This window comes from Periplaneta americana, chromosome 10 (assembly GCF_040183065.1).
Source record: "Periplaneta americana isolate PAMFEO1 chromosome 10, P.americana_PAMFEO1_priV1, whole genome shotgun sequence".
Classification (NCBI taxonomy): Eukaryota; Metazoa; Arthropoda; class Insecta; order Blattodea; family Blattidae; genus Periplaneta; species Periplaneta americana.
This window is the reverse complement of record NC_091126.1, coordinates 170414261-170438051: the sequence shown is the minus strand read 5'-3', so window position 1 is coordinate 170438051 and position 23791 is coordinate 170414261. Positions and strand designations below refer to the sequence as shown.

The 23791-nt window shown below is 36.3% G+C and overlaps 1 protein-coding gene across 17 annotated transcripts in view; it reads right to left on the bottom strand.

The window, feature by feature from the left end:
- Positions 1–14639: 14639 nt before the first annotated feature.
- Positions 14640–23791, bottom strand: part of LOC138708146 (ELAV-like protein 1) — a 437015-nt gene continuing 427863 nt past the window's right edge. For all 17 annotated transcript variants that reach the window (XM_069838379.1, XM_069838377.1, XM_069838382.1 and 14 more), the window contains one exon: positions 14640–19068. In XM_069838379.1, coding sequence (XP_069694480.1) covers positions 18744–19068 — 325 coding nt within the window. In that variant the 3' untranslated portion in view covers positions 14640–18743. The remainder of the gene's footprint in view (positions 19069–23791) is intronic.

Genomic DNA, 23791 nt, shown 5'->3' with positions numbered 1-23791 from the left:
GGCTCTGAAATCAGCTACAAGGGTCGGACCGGTTTTTTTTTTGCCACTGCTGTACAAATACGCGTGGGTGCGGTCACCTGTCAAGTGGTGCACAGCTTTATTTTGCTGAATATTTTTCGCAAGAGAACTGGCGAACAGAGTGCGGGACAAAGATAAGGAGAAAGCGGGTAGGTTAAAGAGAATGCAAGGAGTTGAAAGGGAATACTAGAAGTACAAAAGAAGGAAGGATAACAAAGGGAATATAAGAAGAAGGGAAATAAAAGGAGATCAAGGTGAATATGAGGAGAACCGTGTGAAATGCAAGAAGGAGACTGAAAGAAAAACAGTTGAATAGTAAGTGTAAAACTTTTCCAAATTCCCAAAATTTTGTCATTTTTTGAAGAAAAAAGATCCGATCGCAAGGTGATCGCTTCTGCATGATCTCAGCTTTCTGACCAACAATACCCTCCAATGCATAAGGAGTAGAATTGTGTTTGTGAGAAGTTTATATGCAAAGTCCAGGAAGAAAATTTTTGCCATTTTCGTCTCGTGTTGAAGGTCTACGACAGTATAAGATACCATACAAACTAATAATGTTAATTAAAATGTGTACAGAAAGCTCCAAATGCAAATTAAAAGAGTCATTTATTTCTGCCTGAGATCTTCCTGGTGAATACTAGTGTTAGACAAGGAAATTAACTACTTTCTTTACTTTTTAATTTTGTGTTAGGAAGTCAACGTCTTGTAGTGATAGGGATATAGGTTCATAACAGGTAATTGTTATAAAAATCTGGCAGTGATGAAGAACAAATATAAAATCTTTATTTCAATAAAATTATAAATTACAGAGACTATTTTACTATCTAAAACAGTTTATGAAACCTGGACAGTGCTGAAATAAGAATCGTAGAAGAAACGTGTTCAAAGTTCGTACCATTTGGTCGTAATTCTATGTACATATTTATAGCGAAGTTTACTTTGTCGTATATACCATGTGTTGTTTCACTTATAAGTGTCACAATACAGACGGACACGTGATGGAACCACCAAAAACATGGACAGAATATGATACCGACCTTCATCTATGCCAATAGAGGAAACTGTCAGCAGACATAAATCAATTCCATGGAAAAGATTTAAATCCACAACTTTAGTTCCAACACAAGGTCAATCTATTTCGCGGCTAATTTGTAAAGAATATCCAAGGACATTTTGTTTTTATCTAGTAGTAATGATATTTCAGAATGTCGCTTACTTTAGTGGTTTCTTAAGCCCTGCTTGACTCCAGTAGACGTTAGAATTAGAGTAACGGTAAGAACTGACTCTCGTATTCAGCAAACTAAACATTTATCACGTATCTCCTCTAATAAAACGAATTTGTTGTAGCTAGAGTGTAGGTACCAATCATTTCCAATATAAAAGTGGCAATCACTCAAAAGAAGCCGTGAGATGTTTACTAATATTTCTTATATACAAACATATGCAAAATCAGTGTTTCTGGCATCAGGATTGCTGACATGTACTTCTCTGAATGTATCTAAATCAATTGTTATCAGCAAAACATTATACTTAATATGGTGATAAAACAAGTAGAAATAAAGCGAGTGAAGTTCGGTGACATTAGTGTCCAGAACATACAGTATACGTGCCTGCTTTGTTTGGAAAGTAAGATGCAATATTTAAAATGAAATGCAAGCTATTCCTACTCATCTTGTAGTGTCTTTCACCCCCGAATATGGATAAAGAATTAATTTTAGCATTTAATTATTGAAGTCCAGAATATATATGTGTTCCTGTATATCATAATCTATCTGATTCTATTTTATTAATGCATTGTCCTTGCCACATAACACAACTAATATCTGATGTGTCCAACATTTACAATAGATGGGAATTCGGCCAGTTGTTCTAAGGACGCATTCTTTCGTCCAAAAACTTAAGCTTTCCATTATTATTTTTCATCGTTTACTATAGAAAAATATACACAAGTGTGGTCCTCGGTAGCCTATCATGCTTATGGTTGGATGCAATATTCCTGGGGCGAAAACATTTGATTTCTAAGGAAATACAAGTAATGAAATTGTCCCTGACTGAGAGGTCACCGGAAAAATTATGGGATATTTCTCGCCCACGTTGGAATGCGGATGTAGCTAAATGAGACTAAACCAATGTGCGTGGTTTCGTCCCATTCTTTACCTGTAATCCACATATGAAGAAAGATATATTGCCAGCTAATATGATCAAGAATGAAATTTATTACTGAACATAACAAGGCTACGATGGTACTTATTACTTCATCCTTCGGAAGCTGCAATAAATGTCTCGAATGTCCAATGAGAGTCGAGGATTCTTGAGTTTGAATTCTCTAACAACTGCAACAATAATAATCCGAGGCGCAACGGCCCGTGAAGCGCCTAGACCGATCAGCCGGCTGCTGGCCTCACGCCCACATGCCGAAGCAGAGGTGGACGATCATCCAACCAGAATAGAGGTAACGTGTGGTTAGTACGATGATCCCCCGGCCGTTATAGTTGGTATTCGCAACCGGATTTCGCTACCTATCGTAGATCCCCAAGTACATCACGATGCTGGGTGGGCACTGGTCCCATACACTGGCCCAAATTTCATGAGAAAATTTCTTCCCCCATGAGAACTCGAACCACCGCGCATTCCGTAACGCGAGTCCTATGTGGAATCTCACTGCAAGGGAAATGCAGAGGATTGTTAAACAGGCGAATTTTTGAGTTTATCATTTTCAGGTAGGAAAATTGTGTTCCGAAAATTGTATATCCTACAATTGCTTTATAATACCAAGATATTTTTCTAGCAAACTAACAAATATTTAGAACAAATGAGACACTTTACTTGGTTCTTCTCTTTGGCACAAAAATATTTGCAATTCCCATGATTCGTCAAATAAATATCTGGACGTCTTTGGATAAGCCATTGAAAATTACAGTAACTCACAAGATCGCCGACACTGCGAATGAACTAATATGAGTGGGAGGGACAACTGGTAAGTCCTTTCCCCTCAAATCAAGGAGGTGAGGGTGCTGATAGCTGACATGCCACTAATACGTACGAGTTACGGATTGGACTTGGCTGTGCTATAAGGACAAAAGTTAAGGCATTAAATGGTGTAAAATTGCCCTCTTAAATTGTTTGCCGAAACAAGGTCACCGCTTGAAAAACTCTGGATAATTTTGTGAAAGGACAGCATTTTGAAGCCCATAGTAAACAATTATTATTAGGCTATTTCTTTTTTTATTTCGGAGATATGGATTTCCCAAATGAGTCGAGACAAGGTGGAATGTGTGTTGGCGATAATAGGCCAGGTTTTCGTTGGATACTCCTTTTCACCCAGACATCATTTCAGCATTTCTTCACTGGACGTCATCGCTACCACCCATCAAGAGAAATAGATGAGCGAATGTTGTATTGCTGCTGATTGTAGACGGCACTGTAGCTATTCTGCATCACGGAAGGCATCTCTTGACTCTAAGACATGCACAGAAACAACAAAGAAACGAGGGCACAACAAATCCCTGTGAAGGGACGAATAATTCCAATTCCATTTCTCACATCCACCAGTATAATTTTATTGAGTTGTGAAAATTCATTTTTTAACTTAAGCTTTATTACAAGTACACAAAATTCGATGACCATTTTTAAAAGAAACTTAATATCAGAAAAAAAACATGTAAAGTCACAGTAAAAATGTGTAGCCAAATTATAACAAATATTATTGGGATATTTAAATGTGAATTCAGACTATGTACAGATACGGAATTAAAATTTGGAGCGAGTCTTGATGGGAGTCCACCTGTATGTAGGCAACATTTCACACGACTGTCCCCAAGTAACATATCTGCAGTGCTTGGGAAAAGTGACACAAGTCAGTTTCCACAAACCTTTTTTGATAATTTATTGACAACTTTCTGAACATCTGCTCGCTTGGAAAAAAATACATAAGTATTCCTCCCATTACAATAATTCATACAGAAAAAAATCAAATCGACATAAAACAATGTAAGTTGTGAATAAATTATCAAAAAAGGTTTGTGGAAACTGACTTATATGAAACTTATGCAAAAAGTGAACTCCAAATTTTATTTCCGTATCTGTACACATTTCACTAGTATAAATTTAGTAAAAGTCAAAATTTTATTTCTACATATCCTTAAAAAGTTTTGCATTGGAATTTGGTATAGTCATTAGACAATACTTCTAGGTTAACAAACAAGTTTCAGAATCCAAAAAAAAAAAAAAATATTGCTAAAGGGAATTTTCGTTTTAATTAGGGGTGCAATTTGTGCAGGAGAAATTGGTTTCGTTGATATCTTGGACAATTTTCAATATTTTTTAATGCTTTCTTCTCTATTTTATTTATAATGTGTGTGTAAAATCCTGCCGTTATCTTTTGAATATATGAAGAAGAAATATTAATGGAAAACTTGAAATTATAAAACTGTGTTAAAGGCAAGGTTTTTCTTCAGTATGAAATGTATTTGCTTGCAAAATTTTGTGTCTTTATACAAAAAAGTGGAAGTTATGAGAAAAACGTATTTGGAAAAACAAAAATGAGCGACGAACTTACCGAAGTTGAGAAGATCTGTATATATTCAAATGACCAAGTCAAATGACACAGTCTCACGTTTTAGGTCATAACTCGAAAAATATTATAACTATTTAAAAATTTTTTTCATCATGCGATGGTTGATACCTATAGTGTAACCCTGATCCACTTATAGTTGAAAAAATGCAATTTTACTTCATTCTTACACATAGTCTCCTAATAGATTGATGTACTTCCCCCAACGATGCTCCAACATTTCCTCACCTTCCTGGAAGAAGAGTTCTCCAACCTTTGCAAACCACTGGTTTATGGACTGCAGGACTTTCATTTTTGGATGAACATTTCTTCCCACGCAGGGATTCTTTGAGTTTTGGGAATAGTCTGAAGTCGCTGGGTATCATATCTGGTGAATAGGGTGGATGGTCCAGCAATTAAAACCCTGCTGTTTAAATTGTAGCCATTGCAACTAAGGACTTGTGACTTGTGGAAAAACCTTTTCGCCTCAATTTGCCACAACATTTCTCCTTGATAGCATCCGTAATTTTTTAATTACATTTTCATAATAAAGCTTGTTATTCTGGTTCCTTTCTGCAAATTGTCTGCAAAACTAACATCTTGGCCATCCCAAAAACTTGTCTTTTGATAGCTGTTTTTTTTAGGGGTTGGTAAATTCTTATGTTTCCACTCCATACTTTGAATTTTGGTTTCAGGGTCATAGTGATGAATCCATCTCTCATCCATATTCACACATCGTTCAAGAATTTTTTTGTTTGTTCTAAAATTAGTTAAATGCTGCTCGGAGAGCACTGCTCTTTGTTGTTTTTGCGTTGGCGTTAACATTCGAGGCACTCACCTTGCAGTTATTTTTTTCGTGCCCAATTCATTTACCAAAATATTGTACAGACTATGATATGAGACGCCTGTTTCCTCTACTATATCCCTGATGGTAATTCGTCGATCTTGCAGCACTAAATCATGCACTTTATTGATGTTTTCTGATGTTGTGACAGTTCTCGAAGGGTCGCCACCATGTTCATCTTCACACGATGTTGTTCCACATTTAAACATTCGACATCACCTTTTTACTATTATCGTATGATATAGTAGATTCTCCCAAGGTACCTGCCATGTGTTGGTGAATTTAAAATGGAGACATTCTCTTCTTTGGAGGTATTTTAATTTAGAAATCTTCTCACTATTCGTGAGCTACCACAAGGGACAAAGAGTACTTATCCATATAAATGTCTACAAGTTCAGTGAACCATTAATTTTGTTTTGACAATGAAACTCCTATAAGTACGTAAAGTACATAGCTGCAAATACATTTTGTGATTGGTGAAAATATACCTACTTTTAGAGAGGCAAGTGTTACAAAAAAGTAAGGAATGCTAATGAACTTGGTTTCATTTCGAATATAGGTCATGCTTCAGGAGAGCAATTGATCCTTTCAATACAGCTAAAGTTACAATCAGAATAATAGATGTAGGTATTCCAAGCCTCTTAAACACATCTTTCATGAAGAGAGTAGCGGTACCTCTTGCTCCAACCAGAAGTCCGATTACTTCAAGCTCTTCTAGCTGGTAATTTGGAATGGTAGGATTGTAGATATTCTTTTTTTCCTTATCCACTTCTGCTGGCTACTCACTGCTCTTAGCTCTACAGCCTAAATTTATCTACTGTCGCAGAACCTCCGGCCACTCGAACACCTGCTACGAGCCAACGCGAACATGCACAGACTTGTAATTTGGCAGGTGGCCATAACAAATTCCAGTCATTTGTGTGTGAAAAAAAAATGAAATTTTAGTCGAACTATAAACTGGTCAGGGCTACAGCACAAGGATCAACCCTCGTACTATTGAGGAAAATGAACAAAAATATTTTTTTTTTTTGTTTGGCTTCTGAAGATGTACGAGGAAATTTCTATCATTTGTCCTAAAAATGATTCTTATTCAGATGCTTTTGATGCTTCATTTTGATTATTGTGATTCCTTGCTGACAAACGTAACCCATAACCTAGCTGAGAGATTACAGAGTGATCATATATGTGTATAAGATTCATCTGCAATAAGCGCAAATTTGATCATGTAACACCATCCGTCGAGCCTCCGTCATGGGTTCACCTGAAGGAACGAAGAATCATGCATTCACTGACACTCCATTTAAACTGTTGCATACCTCTACTCCTACTTACCTAGCAGCAATTTTTCAGTTTCTTACAACAGTACGGAATCAGAATCAAGCATTTCATTCTATCTCTTAACACAGAACGTTATTATATTCACCCTCCGATACAGTATCATTACCTCGCCTTTGGAATTCTGTATCTAGTAACATCAGGGATTGCCGAACGCTATCGAAATTCAAAATTAAGCAAGAAAATTATTTTTTATCTAATGATTATTTATTATTAAGTTACTAGATGTGTCGATTACTGACTCTGATCGTTTATTATTACATTTGTTTACATTATTAATTGCCCTTTCTCGTTTAGTTATTTATATTAATAGTATTATTATAGATCTTAAGCTTCGTGTAATAATATTTAAATTTAGAATTTTTATTGATTTTTCCAGTATCGATTTCTTTCGTGATACTGTAATTGTAAACGTTCTTGTTTTGCGTAAGTGAACGTCATTAATTAGCTTTTTCGCTTGTAAAATTTTGTATTTATACACATTTCTAGTGGCGTGTAAGAGAAGGCCTGATGGCCTTAACACCACCAGAATAACTAAATTTATTATTATTATTATTATTATTATTATTATTATTATTATTATTATACATCATGATTACACAACTTTTAACACTGTATCGCTTCGGAATATGTATGATAAAACTTTCTTGTGTTAAATTCTAACTTACTTTGTTTATATGTTTCGAACTATTTATGGATCATCCTCAGAACTGGTCGTTGTTGGTCTTGGCGCCTCTTGTTCTGTTTCCTGTGAGGGTGCGTTCGTGTAGTATAGTGTAGCGTGAAAGAGTGTGTTTTGAAATTGAGTTGTGTTGAGAATTTGGTTGGGGTGTGTTTTAGTTTATTATTATTATTATTATTATTATTATTATTATTCAATTCTCATTGTACTATTTCATTTCAATTCTCATTGTATTATTTCAATTCTCATTGTACTATTTCAATTCTCATTGTACTATTTCAATTCTCATTGTACTAATTTTATAATTTTATAATTATTATTTGATCAATGATTGATGTAGACCATTATATTGTTTGTATTTCATCTCATTGCCATTTTCTATCATTCATTCTCATCATCATTTGTTGTTTTGTTCTGTTTTGTATCGTGCAAAACTGTAATTGGCCTTGTGCTGTTGTTTTTGCACGTTAATATTCTAAATAAATAAATAAATAAATAAATAAATAAATAAATAAATAAATAAATAAATAAATAAATAAATAAATAAATAAATAAAATAAATTACATATTTACTTAAGAGCTCATTCCTCGAGTACGTAAAAATATTGAACAATAAAATTAACAGTTCAGCTACTCAAATAGCAACGACGATAATTATCACTAAGCAACATTAGAAAGACTGATATGACGCCATCTGCTTTTAATAAATAAATAAATATATATATATATATATATATTTAGGAAATGAATATTGATCCTATATTTATTTATAATCTTTAACATTAAGACACTTTGAATAACAAATAGAGGATACCTGTCAATTTTTCAATTTAAGTTATTTATGTCGTCGTCGTCGTCTTCCTAACAAGTATTAGGCCAAGTGGCCTGTTACGGTCTCAAACTAGAATTTTCAGTCCATCTCTTCTTTGGACGGTCTAGAGATCTTTTGCCATACGGATGGTAATGAAACAGTCATTTTGGAATTCTGCATCGATTCATTCGTTCGAGATGACCCTTCCACTGAAGTTGATATTTGCTGATGAACTGCGTAATGGGTTCTATTTGAAGTTCTTGCATTATGTCCTAATTTTTTATGATCCCAGCGAGTATATCCAGCTGTTGCTCTCATGAACCTCATCTCACTCGCTGTTATTATACTGACATCTTTATTCTTCACAGTCCACGCTTCGCTACCATAGCTTAATACTGGCTGTGCTAAGGTTTTATACAAGCCTATTCTTGTTTGTCTTTGTACTAGTGAAGGTTTCATGATTTTATTAATGATCCCCAGAGTTTTATTATATTTACATTTTTTTTTCAGAAATATCTACTTAATCATAAGGTGATAGTGTATAGCCAAGGTAAGTGAAGGTATTTACTCTTTATATTATTTTATTATTCAAACAGATTTTACTTGGTACAGGGAATTTCTCACAAAATGACATGATTTTCGTTTTTTTATATTAATTTCCATGTTATATTTTTCACTGACCATATTTAAATTGTGTACTGAATATTGTAAATCATCTTCAGTTGATGCCATGAGAATTAGATCATCAGCGAAAAGTAAAGCATCAAGCTGCAAATTTAGATTAATTGGAATAAATCCATGGCGTGTCTGTCCCCAATCTTGAATGATTATATATATGTATGTATATATATATATATATAAAATCTATCACCTGCTGGTATAGTGGTCACAGATGTTCCTGTCAGCATTGTAACGGTGTAACTTTCTCTGTCGACTGTAACTGGAGAGAATGTTGCTGTACTTGTAGACAACGCTGATTTAAATAGTGACATAACTTCTCTCCCAACATTACGTGCAGGGAACAACTGAAATTTTTATGATTGCCGCTACTGAGAGTTGTGCAATAGGAGTTTTTGTGTGTATGTGTGTGTGTGTATGTATATATATATATATATATATATATATATATATATATATATAAAGAGCGTTCGCTCACGGGTGGGGCCAGGAAAGCGGCCTGCCTGCGGTGTCGCTTGCGGGAATCGTCTATCCGTAAGCTTCCGCTTTCTATACTGTACTCTGTAGAGTTTTAATTTTAAAAGTTTAGCAGCAGTAAAGACTGACGTTTTTGAAACACTAACTTCCTGTGAAACACGTCTTAGAGATTTGTTAGGAGAGCGTGTAAATTATGCACTGATTTCATCAATTTTTTCTCCCGTCAATACTCTCTGTTTTCGCTTAGGAATTGTAGCATTTATCGACCCTGTTGTCCTTAATTTGTTAACAAGACGTCTAACAGTTTCTCTACCCTGAATTGGAGCACCCGGATATTTCACTTCAAATTGCCTACGCACCTCTCTACATGACTCTGTTTTCACATATGCATCATACATAAAAACTCTTTGTTCAAGCGTGAATTTTGCGTTTTGCATTGCCTACAAATTTTACACACACGCTGAATATTTAAGCAACTGTGTCAAGGAACTGCACTGTACGTGTTAAATACTGCAACATATGGCTCACAACTGATAACTTGTCGACCTTGATGTCCTTGATTGTCGAGCGTGTCTCAACAACTGCGCGCACAAAGCGGCGTATCAGTTCATGCCGCTTTCCTGGCCTCACCCGTAGGCGAACGCTCTGTGTGTGTATGTATGTGTGTGTATATAATGGCAATAGTGTCAATTTTTTCAATTGAAGATTGGACATAAAAAAGGCTGTAAGTGACAATATCTTAAAAAATAGTTTTTCCAAAAAAAAAAAAAGAGAGAAAGAGAGTACTGTCCATGGCTCAATCCACTGAGAAAAATGATATCCCATTGTAATTTTATTTAGAGCCTAGCTTCTCCCATAGATGTGCAAAATGTATGGTATTACATTAGGGACGCTGTTGTACCTTGATCATAGTGTACCTTAGATCATTTTTTTCTTATTTTTGTTGCTACTTAGACGACTGAAGTAGATTGTAGAGAAAGCCGCTAGGTAGCTCTGGTCATAGTTTCGGTTTGATTTATTACAAAGTATGTATTCTGTGGACGAAACTATTTTATTGGTACCAAAAGTAAATATTTCGTTCATTGTTATATGTTTTCTAACACGAAACCAAATTGTATTTGTAACTATCAAACAAGTACGGCGTGTTTCCTATCATCTGGTGAGTAAATACAGTAGCGGCAAAAAAAAACCGGACCGACCCTTGTAGCTGATATCAGAGCCTTGTTCACTCCAGAGCCACGATAGACTGGTAACTAAGACTTTCGTGGTTCGAATCCTGTCTTGGAAGGAAACTTTTTTTGTTCCTTATTCAAATTTATTCCAAATACTTTTCGATTGCAGCGATATTTTACTACTTAATTAACTTATTATTCCCAGAACATGAATTTTACCAGCTTATTTTCTAATGGCTACGTCAGCAGTCGAAACTACAACAATTTCAATAGATTACTCGCTATCTTGTGAATGCGGGCGTGGCATGTGCAGTAGCTCATTTCGGGGACTTCGATTATTCCGTCGGTCTGGTTTTTTTGCCACAACTGTACATATGTTAATGTCCATGAGTTTTCCTCATCTCTACTTTAGGCAGCTATATTTGTTTAAACGTGCACCCACTTGTACCTTGGATCACAAAACACCTTGTACCAAGGAAGTGTTCGAAGGTAAATGATGCTATCGGTTTTTGTGTTTCTTTTATTTTAAAATCATGCCACGAAGTAAGTCTGGAGTTAAGAGGTCCCGTTGTCCTGATGCCTTGAAGAAAGCTGTTGAGGCAGTTATGGCTCAAAATCTCAATTAGAGAAGCCTGAAAATGATGGGAAATATTTTTTTAATGATTCTGAGTGTTTAAAACTATATTTCCACCTATACTCTCTGTGTTCTAATGTTCCAAGGTACAAGGGGTTATGATCCTAGGTACGCGAACCTGTTGTACCATGGATCACTTCACATATGAAGAGTTCGCGGGAAAAACGATGACTGTTACAGTTTTCTTAAGGTTGATGTCATTATCTAATTCAATGGATCACTGCGAGATTTAATGTTGTTCTTATGAAAAATGGTAAAAAGGAGAATTATCACCACGAATACAGTAATCCTTTCCTTTATTTTCTATAGAAACACCACTACATCTTGCAGTCATAGACTCAATTAGATCATTATCTAATCCTTAACAGAAATGTGACATTCATAGTTTTTCCCGCGAACTCTTCATATCCCTCCGTTTTACTTTTTTCTTCCTTAACAGATATGTAAAACAGGAAAATACCTGCAGAAATTTGTAAAGGAATCTTCAATAATTATTGTAAGCATTTTTTTTTTCATTTTAAAAATTCAATTTCCCAAAATTAAAAAACAAATAAATATAAAAAGTGAAAAGTGATTCAAGTTACAACAGTCCCCCCTCCCAGTTACACAAGAAATCTCTGTTTTCTACGTTTTGCTCCTTTCGCAATTTACAGCCTTTTTATGTCCGGTCTTCAATTGTTCTTTTGTGAGTTGCAACTTTGGAATAATTATTTAATGTAAAGTGATACAGGCCATATGGTATGTCGATACAATAACCAGGGAATCCCGCATTTGTAAAATGTCTAGTGTATGATCAAATGAATCTCCACCCCCCCATCCACAGTGGTGTATTAAATCGAATAAAAGGGGAGGTTAAACGAGAAAGAAAGAAAGAACGAAAGCGAGAAAGAAAAAATAAAAATAAATAGATACAATATAACTTCTCTACAACGGACATATTTGGGGAATGTAAAAGTTTCTCTGTTAAGAATTGTCCGCTATTCAGGAAATACTTAAGATAATGCTAATAATGCTGATAATTATCTAATAGAGTACATGAATAATATTAATTTCTGCAACAAATAATTTTTGTGTTTATTTTAACAGAACCGTACGTTATACACTGAATAATATTAATTTATTGTATACAGTATTGTACGTAATAAGAAATTGGTACCTATGCACTTTAATCAACACATATTGTCGTCGTTACGAGCACGACACAATCACTGAAATGTTAAATGTCCAACTTTCAAGTCAGGTAAGTTGAGAAAAGACCAGTTAATGTAAATATTTTCATTTGAAATCCAAGACTGAAGGATTTCCTTAAATGGTACCGATCTGTGTATGTCTTCTTTGAAACACTTTTTTTCTTTTTAATAAACATTGATGATATTGATGATCTCAACTTTTTAACTCAATGTTAATCGTTTGTGTTTCTGTGACATTTTAACGCATGACACAAACTTCACCAGAGAAAAAACAAACAATATGGGCATTTAAGATCAAACACAGTTACAGTTACACGTAACAATAACAAAATAATAAGAAATTCCGTCCATCACTGATCTGAATTCCAAAGCTTGCAAGCTTCTTTAGAGGCTATCCGTTATTCCAAGTTTTAATTGGCGATGGAAGTATAATTTTCAATATCGACGTCCGTTACTGAGAATGTCCATTTAAAAAAAAACACCTTCATTTCATACCACGTATTTGCGCCAGGAAATTGAAATTTGTCCGTTATTTAGAGGTATCCGCTGTTCAGAGGTGTCCGTCATTCAGAGGTGTACGCTTTTCAGAGTGTCCGCTATTCGGAGGTGTCCATTAGGAGAAGTTTTACTGTATAGTATTTTAATTTCTCATGAAAATAAAACAGTTTTAAAAATTGAGTGAAGGAAAAACTTTAGAAATGTTTGCATTTTCTCAATTATAAGAGGCTATAGGAAATGAAATAAAATAGAATATGATAGAAGTAGAAAAATTCATTCTAATTCTCAAAGAAAGACTCTGGTATGGTTTGGACATAAAACAAAGTGCAGAGAAAAATTGAGTTTCGAAACGGGGGTTAAATGGAGATTTGCAAAGAATAAAATATAAATAAAACTGAATAAAATGAATTATGGGTAAAAAGCGACAGTGGCTTTATATAAGTAAGGTAAATAGAAATTAGCTTGAATTAGAAAAATGAAAGGAGCTACTCACACCAGCCAAGTGATTGAGGTGTATTTCTTTGTCTATTGCAATTTACATAATCCTGTTAAATGAGAGGCTATCCTACTAAATACGACATTACATGACTTATTACGTCGGAGCCACGGTAAGACTTTCAAAGATGGGAAATACTTACTTCATACTGAATAATCGTAACTGTTGTTTCTTCCGGCAGGTCTTGTCTGGATTTTCACTGGCGAGTCTTTCTGGAAATCCTATATTTTGAAAGACTAGGAATTTTATGTGTAGATGAGCTAGGACTCTAGGACAGGCAAATGTAAGTTGCTGGGATTCATTTCAGCATTTGCATGGGCTTTATGATGAAATTAATAATCATGAATCATTCATCTTAATAATTATAACATGCACACGCTGGAGGCTGAAATAATTCCCAGCTAGGGGTTTATTATTGAAAAGGATGTCTGTCCGAAGATCAGAAAGGCAGAATAGAAAGTCTACGGATACTGCATCCGTTCGAGTGTCCTCATAGCATTGTTCTCTCGTATGTAATATGAGAAAGATGCTCATAATTTGCACTTTAAGCAGTAATTTTTTCGTTTCGCCGTGATACCAAAGTGTTAATAGCTCAAATTTGCAAATTGAAGCAAACGTCATCAGCGCCATAGCTGCAAGTCTGGCTGTGGCAAGTGAACTGACATCGTAAGTACTTTCTATTTTTGAATCTTTCTCCGAGAATTTCGGTAGACTTTCTTCTCAGAAGATTTTTGCGGCCAATGCGCGTGCCTTCACATCTCGGGCGGAGTCTGCCGACACCGATGAGGGCGTGCGAATCACATGACACTGGATATTTAGTCCAACACTAATTTATTAAAATATCATTACGTATAGGCAATATATTCCTTGCTTACAAAATTGAACAAGTTGTAACAATTGATGTAAACATGGAAAAATAGAGAATCAGAAAGATGACTAGAAATGCCACTGCCATGACAATGAGTATAATAAAGTCTAAAAATTGTAGAGTAAATCTGACAGTATTTTCAGGTAAGGAGTTAGAGACAGAGAGGAACGTGAACCAAAGATTAAGAAAGAAACTGATATACATAGCCTAGGCCTATGTATGATATTCCCTGACTTTTCAATCTAGTGATCTGCGTTCGACACATTTCACACCAAGGATACCTTGTCCCCGATCGGATGGGATCGGACCGGATCGGATCGGCTTGGTGTGCCCGCTGGTGCGTTTCATAGTCGAGTAAGAGTACAGCTGTAAATTAATAAAGACTATTTTCCAATAATTTATTGTATTGAGTTTTCAACATGGAAAAGTACAAATATTGCAATACAACCAAAACTAACGATAACAACAGTGCTGTCGCCCTCAATCTACTGCCTCCTCACAATCACAAGAGATCCTTGGGATGAAATGGCTGCGGCATAGCATAATGTTACGTCTTGGACTTTCAACTCAAGTAATCACAAAATACTGTAAAAACAAAAAGCTTAAACTGACTAGTCTCTTACACTTAACAATAAATACAATAAATTAAATGGGATAGAATTTGGCCATTCTAGTTAGCAATCTTTCCAGCTTTTCTGATTAACTTTCAAACTCAAATTCCCTTGCATCTTCCTTTGGCTGTTTCCGATTCCTGGAACTCAAAAGATAACCAAAGTCCAACCCATTATCCTGTGTTATAATAAGTTACACAATAAATTACAGCAAAACACAAAGACAACTAAGGTAAAAGCTCTAGCTCTAGTGCTGACAAATCTTCTCCTCCTCGTCACTTGGCTAAGATACTCAAACTAGAAATATGGCACCTGACACTCAGAACGATTCCTGAACTACCCATATAAACCTACAACTAGATGAAAAATCATTTAAGTAGTGAATCATTTCATTGGATAAATACAACCCATCAAATACGTACACCTAAATGCAATGTGACACTAGACAGAAGCAATAAAGACATGCACTGCGAGATAGAAGCGGCAGCAGCACGACTCTCCTCCGTGGACCGTGGTCCAACAGTGACATAACGTTTAGCATAGAGAAATTACCGTACTCAACAGACCAAACTCACTTGTCTCAAATGTCCTTGTGCTCAAAGCATTACCTGTCAGCCCATGGTATGTACTATAATATGCAAGGAGAGAAAGGACTACAGCTATGGGGAGGGGTGGGGAGTATGTAACCAGAATGGCCGCTCACAAACGAAGTAACAAATACTTCACAAAATACTAAAATGAGATTCATAAAATTTTAGCTTTGTTACTTCAGTGAGCAGGGAATAAAATATAGGAAACTGGTGCATCGTGGTCGTGGGGCGACAGCAACACTTCCCGCAGAAGCATTCCTGTCGCGCCAGTAGTCTGTGCTTCTAATATGTTCGTCACTCGATCTAAAGCTACACTTTTAAGAACTTCATAAGTTATTGCATCAATTACATGTTGAGGTACTGTATTACAGAAACCCCCTGTCTCTTCTATAAAAGTTTATGGAATGCTTAGTCACAAAAAGTTTCAGTCCTGCACCGGACCTTATCGTCCGGTGCTGGAAAATGAGGATACATCCATACACCATGAGTCTGGCCCTCAGAAATCAAGTTTTACAACCTAGACCTACACCACACAAAGTCGAATACAAGTCCTAGAGTACCAGCAAGGACCTTCAAGTGCAGTCCACATTTGTTTCATTTTTATTTTTATATATATTTTGTATTAGGCCAGTTAAGAGTCGGTTCCAACAAGCCGCGTAGAAACCAACCTGTAGTTTGTGCTCTTCACATCAACGTATCCTCGCTCTCTAATCTCGTATCAGATAGACTGCAATTGACTGGCCTTGCTTCTAGATAAAAAGGATGATAATAATAATTAATATTTAAGAAAGAGTATTTAAATGTATAATCAAGCAAACCACTATGTATGATGAATGAGGAAAATACCAAAGTTAACAAACTCATTTGTTTTCCACATTTAGTCAATACCACTTTGGCAAAATTGCATCCGTTAAGTAGGTGAATGAGTTCTATAAAGCTTCAAAAGTTACTTATACTTTTAATTGTAGAACAGGATCAATCACAATCTTGATAAATGCAGAAGCAGTTTTCAAAACTAGTCTCCACAACCCAAAATATACTCGGAACCTCTCTCATGAATCACTTCACCCATCACATCGGGGTTCCAGTATTTCCAATTGTCCTCTCTGTACATTTTCCATAGAATTTAACAGATGTATGCACCATTGTTTTGAGTATCATACAAAATATTCCACTTTTAAATCTAGGGTGGCATTGCAGTCTCTAAAGGGGCAAAATGCTAATGGCTGCAAAAACCAAGTCTAATATTACCATTTAGAAATCTGGCCCTTGGTTTCTTCAGAAATTTAACATAGTTAGCTGCAACTATAATAGATCTCACATAAGCAATTATATTGGCGTTAACTATATAAAGGGCCAAACCGTGAGAAATTTATCAAGGAATGTTCACAAGTAACACTAAATGTACATCTTTCTTCGTTGATTCATCAAGGGGCAAGTAACACTGAAAAAGTGCATCGAGTTTCCTGAACTTTCAATTAATAATCTACTCTTTTGTAGTTAAACTCTTATCCTCAACAGCATGATAAAGTTTTTTTTATCAAAAAGGTTTCTCTATCTCTTTCCTAATCTCAGGCAAAGTATAATATATATACATTTTTCATTTTTAAATCTTTACAATTGTGACCATGAAAGATAAAGTCCATCAAAATTTTGTATTCAAAAACTCCTGACATAATGCATGAGTCCTGGTTCCTTCCACTGAAGCCTCGGGCTGGAAGTGGCCGGCGTTCTCCCGGCGTCCCCGCCGGATCCGTGCGCGGGGAACAGCTGCGGTGTCCCCCGCGCATCGGACGGGCACGGGCGGGGCGGAGAGAGCGCCTAGTGGGGCAGGAAGGAGCGCCCAATGCCCGTACAAGCACACCTAGCTCAGAAACTCCTATTGCAAAGGGAACTATCTGATACTATAGAAACTTTAAGAACGCGAAGAGATAACAAATTCTCCTTCGTTAGATATTTTAATTTCTGCATACTTTTTTCATGTCTCATTTAAAATCTTTTGCCCACTAGGAATGCATTTGTTAAATTTGATAAGTGTTCTTACAAAAATAAATTTCTTTCGTGGAAGTTGACATATCAAGTTGGGCAGCATATTTGATAGGTTACCTGATTTATTTTCATTATTTATATTATTTAGTTATTTATTTTATTATTATGAATTATTGTTCTGTGCAAGTCTGTGTGGTTCCCCCAAAACCTTTCAACTGAAAAAACAAACGGCTAACAACTCAATCGCAAGTTTGTACGTTGCCTGAGATTTGCGTCGGATGGTAAAACAGAAAGAAAAAACCAAGGAAAAAGGAGTTTCAAGCTGCCAGTGCACTGTGTTAGTAGCCGGGTTGTGGAAAACTTGTCAGGGTTCAAACGAAATAAAAGTTGGTCAACACAAAACAAATTGTTTAATTGTTCTGAAAACTCAAACTATAAATAATACCTCCATAAACGTTGCACTTATGCCAAAATAAGTCAGTTCCACTGTCACATGCATGTGTGTAAGAACACTGAGATAGGTATATAGTGTGCCACTACCTGTGACAATAAAATAATAATAATAATAGTGATAATAATTATTGTAATCATAGTGATAATAATAATGATAATAATAAGGATATATAGTGTTAATCACATACTCTGTCAAGTGATTAAACGAAAACTACACGAACAAAAGTTTAGACTGAGTGTTATACATAAACAAATCAAATTGCTGTAATCGCGCCTACAAACCTAGGCCTACACAAAAAACCAGAAGAATTCTGCCGTAGCTGCTAAATGAAATCATAGTTACAATTATATTCTCCGTGGGCGGGCGGGAATGCTCCCACCCAGGGCTACGGCCATGACTAGTAACACATAACAGAACAAAAAAAGTCAAGATTTTGAGGACTCCCAAATGAATGGCACGCCACATGACTTGCACTAATGTTGTTGACTAGCTCTTTGTTTGGCTCAGTATGATCCAGATTCTAATCGATGTACTGCTGATACTTGTACCACAGTACAAATGGAAAGATATACCTCTTCTGAAGGCTGCATTTGTCTCTGACCGGTGGGGGAACTTTGCAAGGGAATACGAACATGACTGTACTTGCTACAGTCCGAGACGCGGAGCATGGGACCAATGTCTTGTCTCCCAGCGATAAGCTGTTTTTCCAGGATAGTTGCATCCTGGTAAATTACGTACGTACAGAGATAGCGGAGACAAATGCAGCCTCAGTTGACTAGCATGGTCACATTAACAACCGCACTGCCAATATGGCGGCGGTCTTCAACAGTTTCTTCCGCAACATTTATGTGGCTTTACTCTTGTTGGTTTTGAAGGAAACCTGCAAGACGCGGTTGCCCAAGGTGTAGCCATTCAAAGATTGGATTGCAACGACGGCCTCATCATAGTTGGTCATCGTAACAAAGCCAAACCCTTTGCACTTGTTGGTCTGCAGGTCTCGAATGACTTTCACACTCTGCACCGCACCGAACGGCCCGAACAGTTGCCACAAGACGTTCTCTTCGGTCTCCGGAGCGAGGTTGTATACGAAGATGCACCAACCAGAACCGTTCATGGCATTCCCCGGGAGCATCGAATTGGCCAGCAGATCACCAGCCAGAGGCGAATACCTACAACGCCAAACCGTCCACATTCAAGGTACAAGCTTACCTCACGGCCTAGCACAAACAGTGGGGCGGGAACGGGAAGGACAGGGGCGGCCATGTCATCTCAGCTTGTTTATTATTCCACTGTGAATCAAGTCTGTGTGTGTCTGTGCGTGTTGTGCGAGGAGTGGACGAAACAGGAATGGGCAAATTGGCTAGTAATTCAATCACGACTTCTACAGAAGTGTCAATTGTATCATGAGTGATAATGGAATGAATAGCAATGAGCGAGTGGGTGCCAAGAGATAAACAGAAGAAAGCTCCACTTTGTGCTCGTATGCAAGAGCACAATCCAGAGAGGAATTCAAATACTCCTTTCAGAAATAAACGTGGGTGACAGGTAGAAAGGTGGAGGTATATGTGTATCAAGATAATTCTTTACCCAGTTAACTAAGAAAACCATTCGAAGTGCATGAGTTGGTGGAAGAAGAGTAACTATACATTAATGAAATGAAGAAACTACGTCCACAACAATTTCACAGTAACCGCCGAGACTCGAACCACGGCTCATTCGGTGAGACTTTGAATAATGAGGCTACGAAACAACTTACTAACAAGGCATTATTTTAAAATGCCCAGAAGTCTGTACAAGGATGAAATATTATCGAAAAATTATTGAGAACAACCGACAAAATAATAACCTTAACATTTTAAAAGTACTAATATTTGTAGACGCTGCGATGACGCGTTAATCGGTTTACAAGAGTTCATTTCATTTAACCCATAGTTCTTGAGTTGGAGCATAGGTATCTGCCTGCGGAGGTTTCAACATCTACGAGGAATTTAGTGACACTTATTTGCTCACAGCGAGCAGATGGATAAGTGTTAAGCTCATCCCCTCAAACGCCACCTATTATGCAAATAGGGTATTACTAGGACATGAGAGAGGAGAAATTTTAGGCTTGGGGGTCTTTAACGTGCCGGAAAACTCCGACACGAACACGCGTCCTCCTGGAGGACTTGCGCTCCGTTTTTTTTTGCGTCCTGAAAAATCCATCGACATCAGCCGAGTTGAACAAGCGACCCTTGGGTCTAGAGGAGAGTTCTTTACCCCTAGACCACTAAGCTTTCATTTGAGTAACTTTATTGTAGGGTAATTACTATATTGAAATAGTAAATAGTCTTGAATTCTCAATTCCATTTCGGTATCTGTAACTTTGTCACCAGCTTTCGCTAGAAATAATTTCTCAAGAGTACAAATAAAATACATTTGTGGATTGTTTCCTGCAAGAGAAGTGAAATCACTTAACGCGTCCATCCACCTACAGCGAAGATAGCTTGCGGAACACACAAACACACAAAATGTTCATGGTACAAGAGCATAAGGCATAAAATAACGTGGTCATTGAGATATACAAAGCTATGAAAGAGGAATAGGCTCTGATATAGTGCAGAAAATTAAAGAAATCAAAGCGAAAAGAGTGGAAACAGTCAAAGAAACAAAGCGATATCTTAATACAAATGTAGAAAATAAAATAAGTAGGTTACTATTTTAGAAGAGAATTTTTTCATTTTATAAACAAACTAACAATAATCATTAAAATAAACAAGGTAAACTAACCGCAGTAAAATAAATTAATGTTTTATGAAAGGGCAAGAAGTACTGAATCATAGATCATTCTCCTTAAGAGACTAAAAAGGATACATTAGAAAATAATTAAAAATATAACGTCGAAAACATACACACACCACAACTTCTGAAGGTAAAGTTTCCTTACTTAAGGCCTTCAGGGCTTATAGGGAATAGAGTCAGAGCTCCTCACCTATGCGCGAGAAAGATGAGCAGTTAGCGTTACCTTTCGGCCACTTCACCTCCAGATATTCATTTTACAGAGTGATTTATATAGAACTGACACATTTCTTTCTTTAATTATTCCGTTGGAAATTCATTCAATGACCCAATTTTAGCACCAAATTAAGCAGAATGTTCTGGAGTTTCGATTCCTTGTCACTAGATGCGCAGATGTTTATGTTTTATTCCTACTGTTGGCAGCACTGACCCAATTTTAGCACCAAATTAAGCAGAATGTTCTGGAGTTTCGATTCCTTGTCACTAGATGCTCAGATGTTTATGTTTTATTCCTATTGTTGGCAGCTCTAGATGCGCAGATGTTTATGTTTTATTCCTATTGTTGGCAGCTGTTTTCGACATTTTGTATCAACGTGAAAATGCAGTACACATTAAATCAACGACTCTTCCTTGTGAAGCAATACTGGATTACGAATTCAATTACAGCTACTCAAAGGGCATACCAGAGAGAATTTGGTGTACGCAATCCTCCCAAAAGAAACACAATACTGGGACTGGTAAACAAATTGGAAACAACTGGATCTCTGGTGAGTGAAAAGGGCAAGCATCGTTCATCTAGGCTTCCCACAGTTGTTGTTGACGTAAGAGCACGACTGGAGCAGTCACCCAAAAAATCATTAAGACGTTTGTCTCTGAGTTTGTTGAGCAACTGGACGATGTAGACCTGAGTCAAGGATATTTTCAGCAAGATGGCGCTACATGCCATACATCAAATGAATCCATGGAACTACAGTAACTGCAAGTTTCTTTGACGAACGAATAATTTCCAGGAACCTGTGGCCACCGAGATCTCCGGATTTGACAACGCCGGACTTCTTTCTATGGGGTTACTTAATCTCCCAAAATTCCTCTACATTTTAGGTATAATAAGTTATCGCTAGCACAATTCGTTTTGAAACAATTAATGAAAGAAATGTGTCAATTCTGTATAAATCACTCTGTAGAATGCAGTGTGCGCCCCAGTGTCGTCAGCTATGTCCGACAAGAGAATATTACTTTCCTTTATCGGGAATTGAACCCGAGCATTTCTAGCCCGTAGCCAGTCGCTCTACCGACGGTTGAAAGTTTTTCCCTGTTCAACAGAATTCAATTCCGGAGGTGCGTTACGGGAATGAGATTAAATAATATTTAATAAAAACAGTCTCTCGGCTACGAAAGAGAGCTTCATACCGGGGCCTGCAGTTAGACAATGACGAAGTGCCGAACATTTATTAACCGTTAGAAAATACCAGCAACATGTCGATAAAGGACAATGCATGAACAGACAAATGGCGAAAACTTTTTAAAATAAGAGTAGGTAATGCGAATCGATAATGGAGGTCGATATCGGTAAAATGGGAGGAGCACATCGATGACAAGAGAGAGAAGAGAGCCGTGAAGTGCGTCTGTCTATGATCATGTGGGTGGTTCAAATAGTGGGAAAAGGTGCAAATTCTTTTAACAATTGCGAAACGTGCAATTACCATAAATATATGCGAAAAGTGTAAACTTGAGTGAACAACATGCGTCTTGCCAAAGAAGGATTAGGATGAAATAGAGGTGGAGAATGTGGAAATCGTTCGTTCGTAGGAGGAGACGGAAACATTTCGAAGAAAATGTTGCGAAACTTGTAGGCCTATATCATTTACCAGTAACAAACACTGATGTGACAACATATTCAAGAAATTGATTTTCTAGCGATGTGAGGGATTAATAAATGTGATAGATAGATACGGAGTTAAGGACGCGCGACTGAGTGTTGGCCAAATTTTGGTAATTTTCTTCATTTTTTAAATATGGTGCCCAAAAGCCTCCAATTCTTTTAAGAATATCGTTGGAAGATTCCATCGCAATGTCTTTATTGTAAGTTAGAAATTCCATATAAGCCGTTAATATATTAAGAATCATATTATAAACTGATTACCTGGTTGGGTTTTTCCGAGGTTTTCCCCAACCAAAAGGCAAATGCCGGGTAATCTCTTGGCGAATCCTCGGACCTCACCTCATCTCACTACATCTCGCCAAAATATTGTAAAAAAATTGCACAAAATTGTAAAAATTGTAGAAAATTATTAAATTGTAAAACTGTAAAAATTTGTAAAAATTGTAATTGTAATATTGTAAAATTTTGACTTGTTCCACATCTTAAAGCTTCATTGCTCATGTAAGATCTATGGAATAAAATGAATGAATGAATAAAGTCATTTTCCAGCAAATATATAGGTTATATTTTTGTTTTCACTTACTGGAAATAAGATATATCCTAAATGGCTAGACCTAGAGTAATGAAACGTAGTACATATTTCACACCAGATCTGTGCAAGAAATGCTGCAATATCGTACACATTATTATTATTATTATTATTATTATTATTATTATTATTATTATTATTATTATTATTATTAATAAGAAAGCTGCTATTTTATGTTGGTCAGTGAAGTTAAAAAAAATACTGAAATTAAATAAATAATACTTCAAAATTAAGTTAAATTTTACGAATTGAGTATATTGACCAGGAAATAATCCACGCACCATTACACTATAGAAGTCTTAGCTTCATTTTGAACTTACGAAATTTATGTGATACACAGATAAATTTTTACTAAAATTAGCAATTATTTTTCATTAAAATTATACAAATATTTCTGGGCACATTTGTCTACATATAAATTTAAAAAGTACATATGTATGTATTTTTGGTAATATCCAACTCATGTAAAATTTTCAAGACGATGCAATTAAAAGTGCAGGAATTATAAAATCTCAGTAGCGCGTCACTTAAAGGAAATCGAAGTGTATCTTGTGATCTTATGGTGTATTGTGACGATTGTGTTTGGAAATGTCAGCCATAGGTTTAATTACAATGCAAGGTTTCCAAAGTTTCCGCCAACATACTG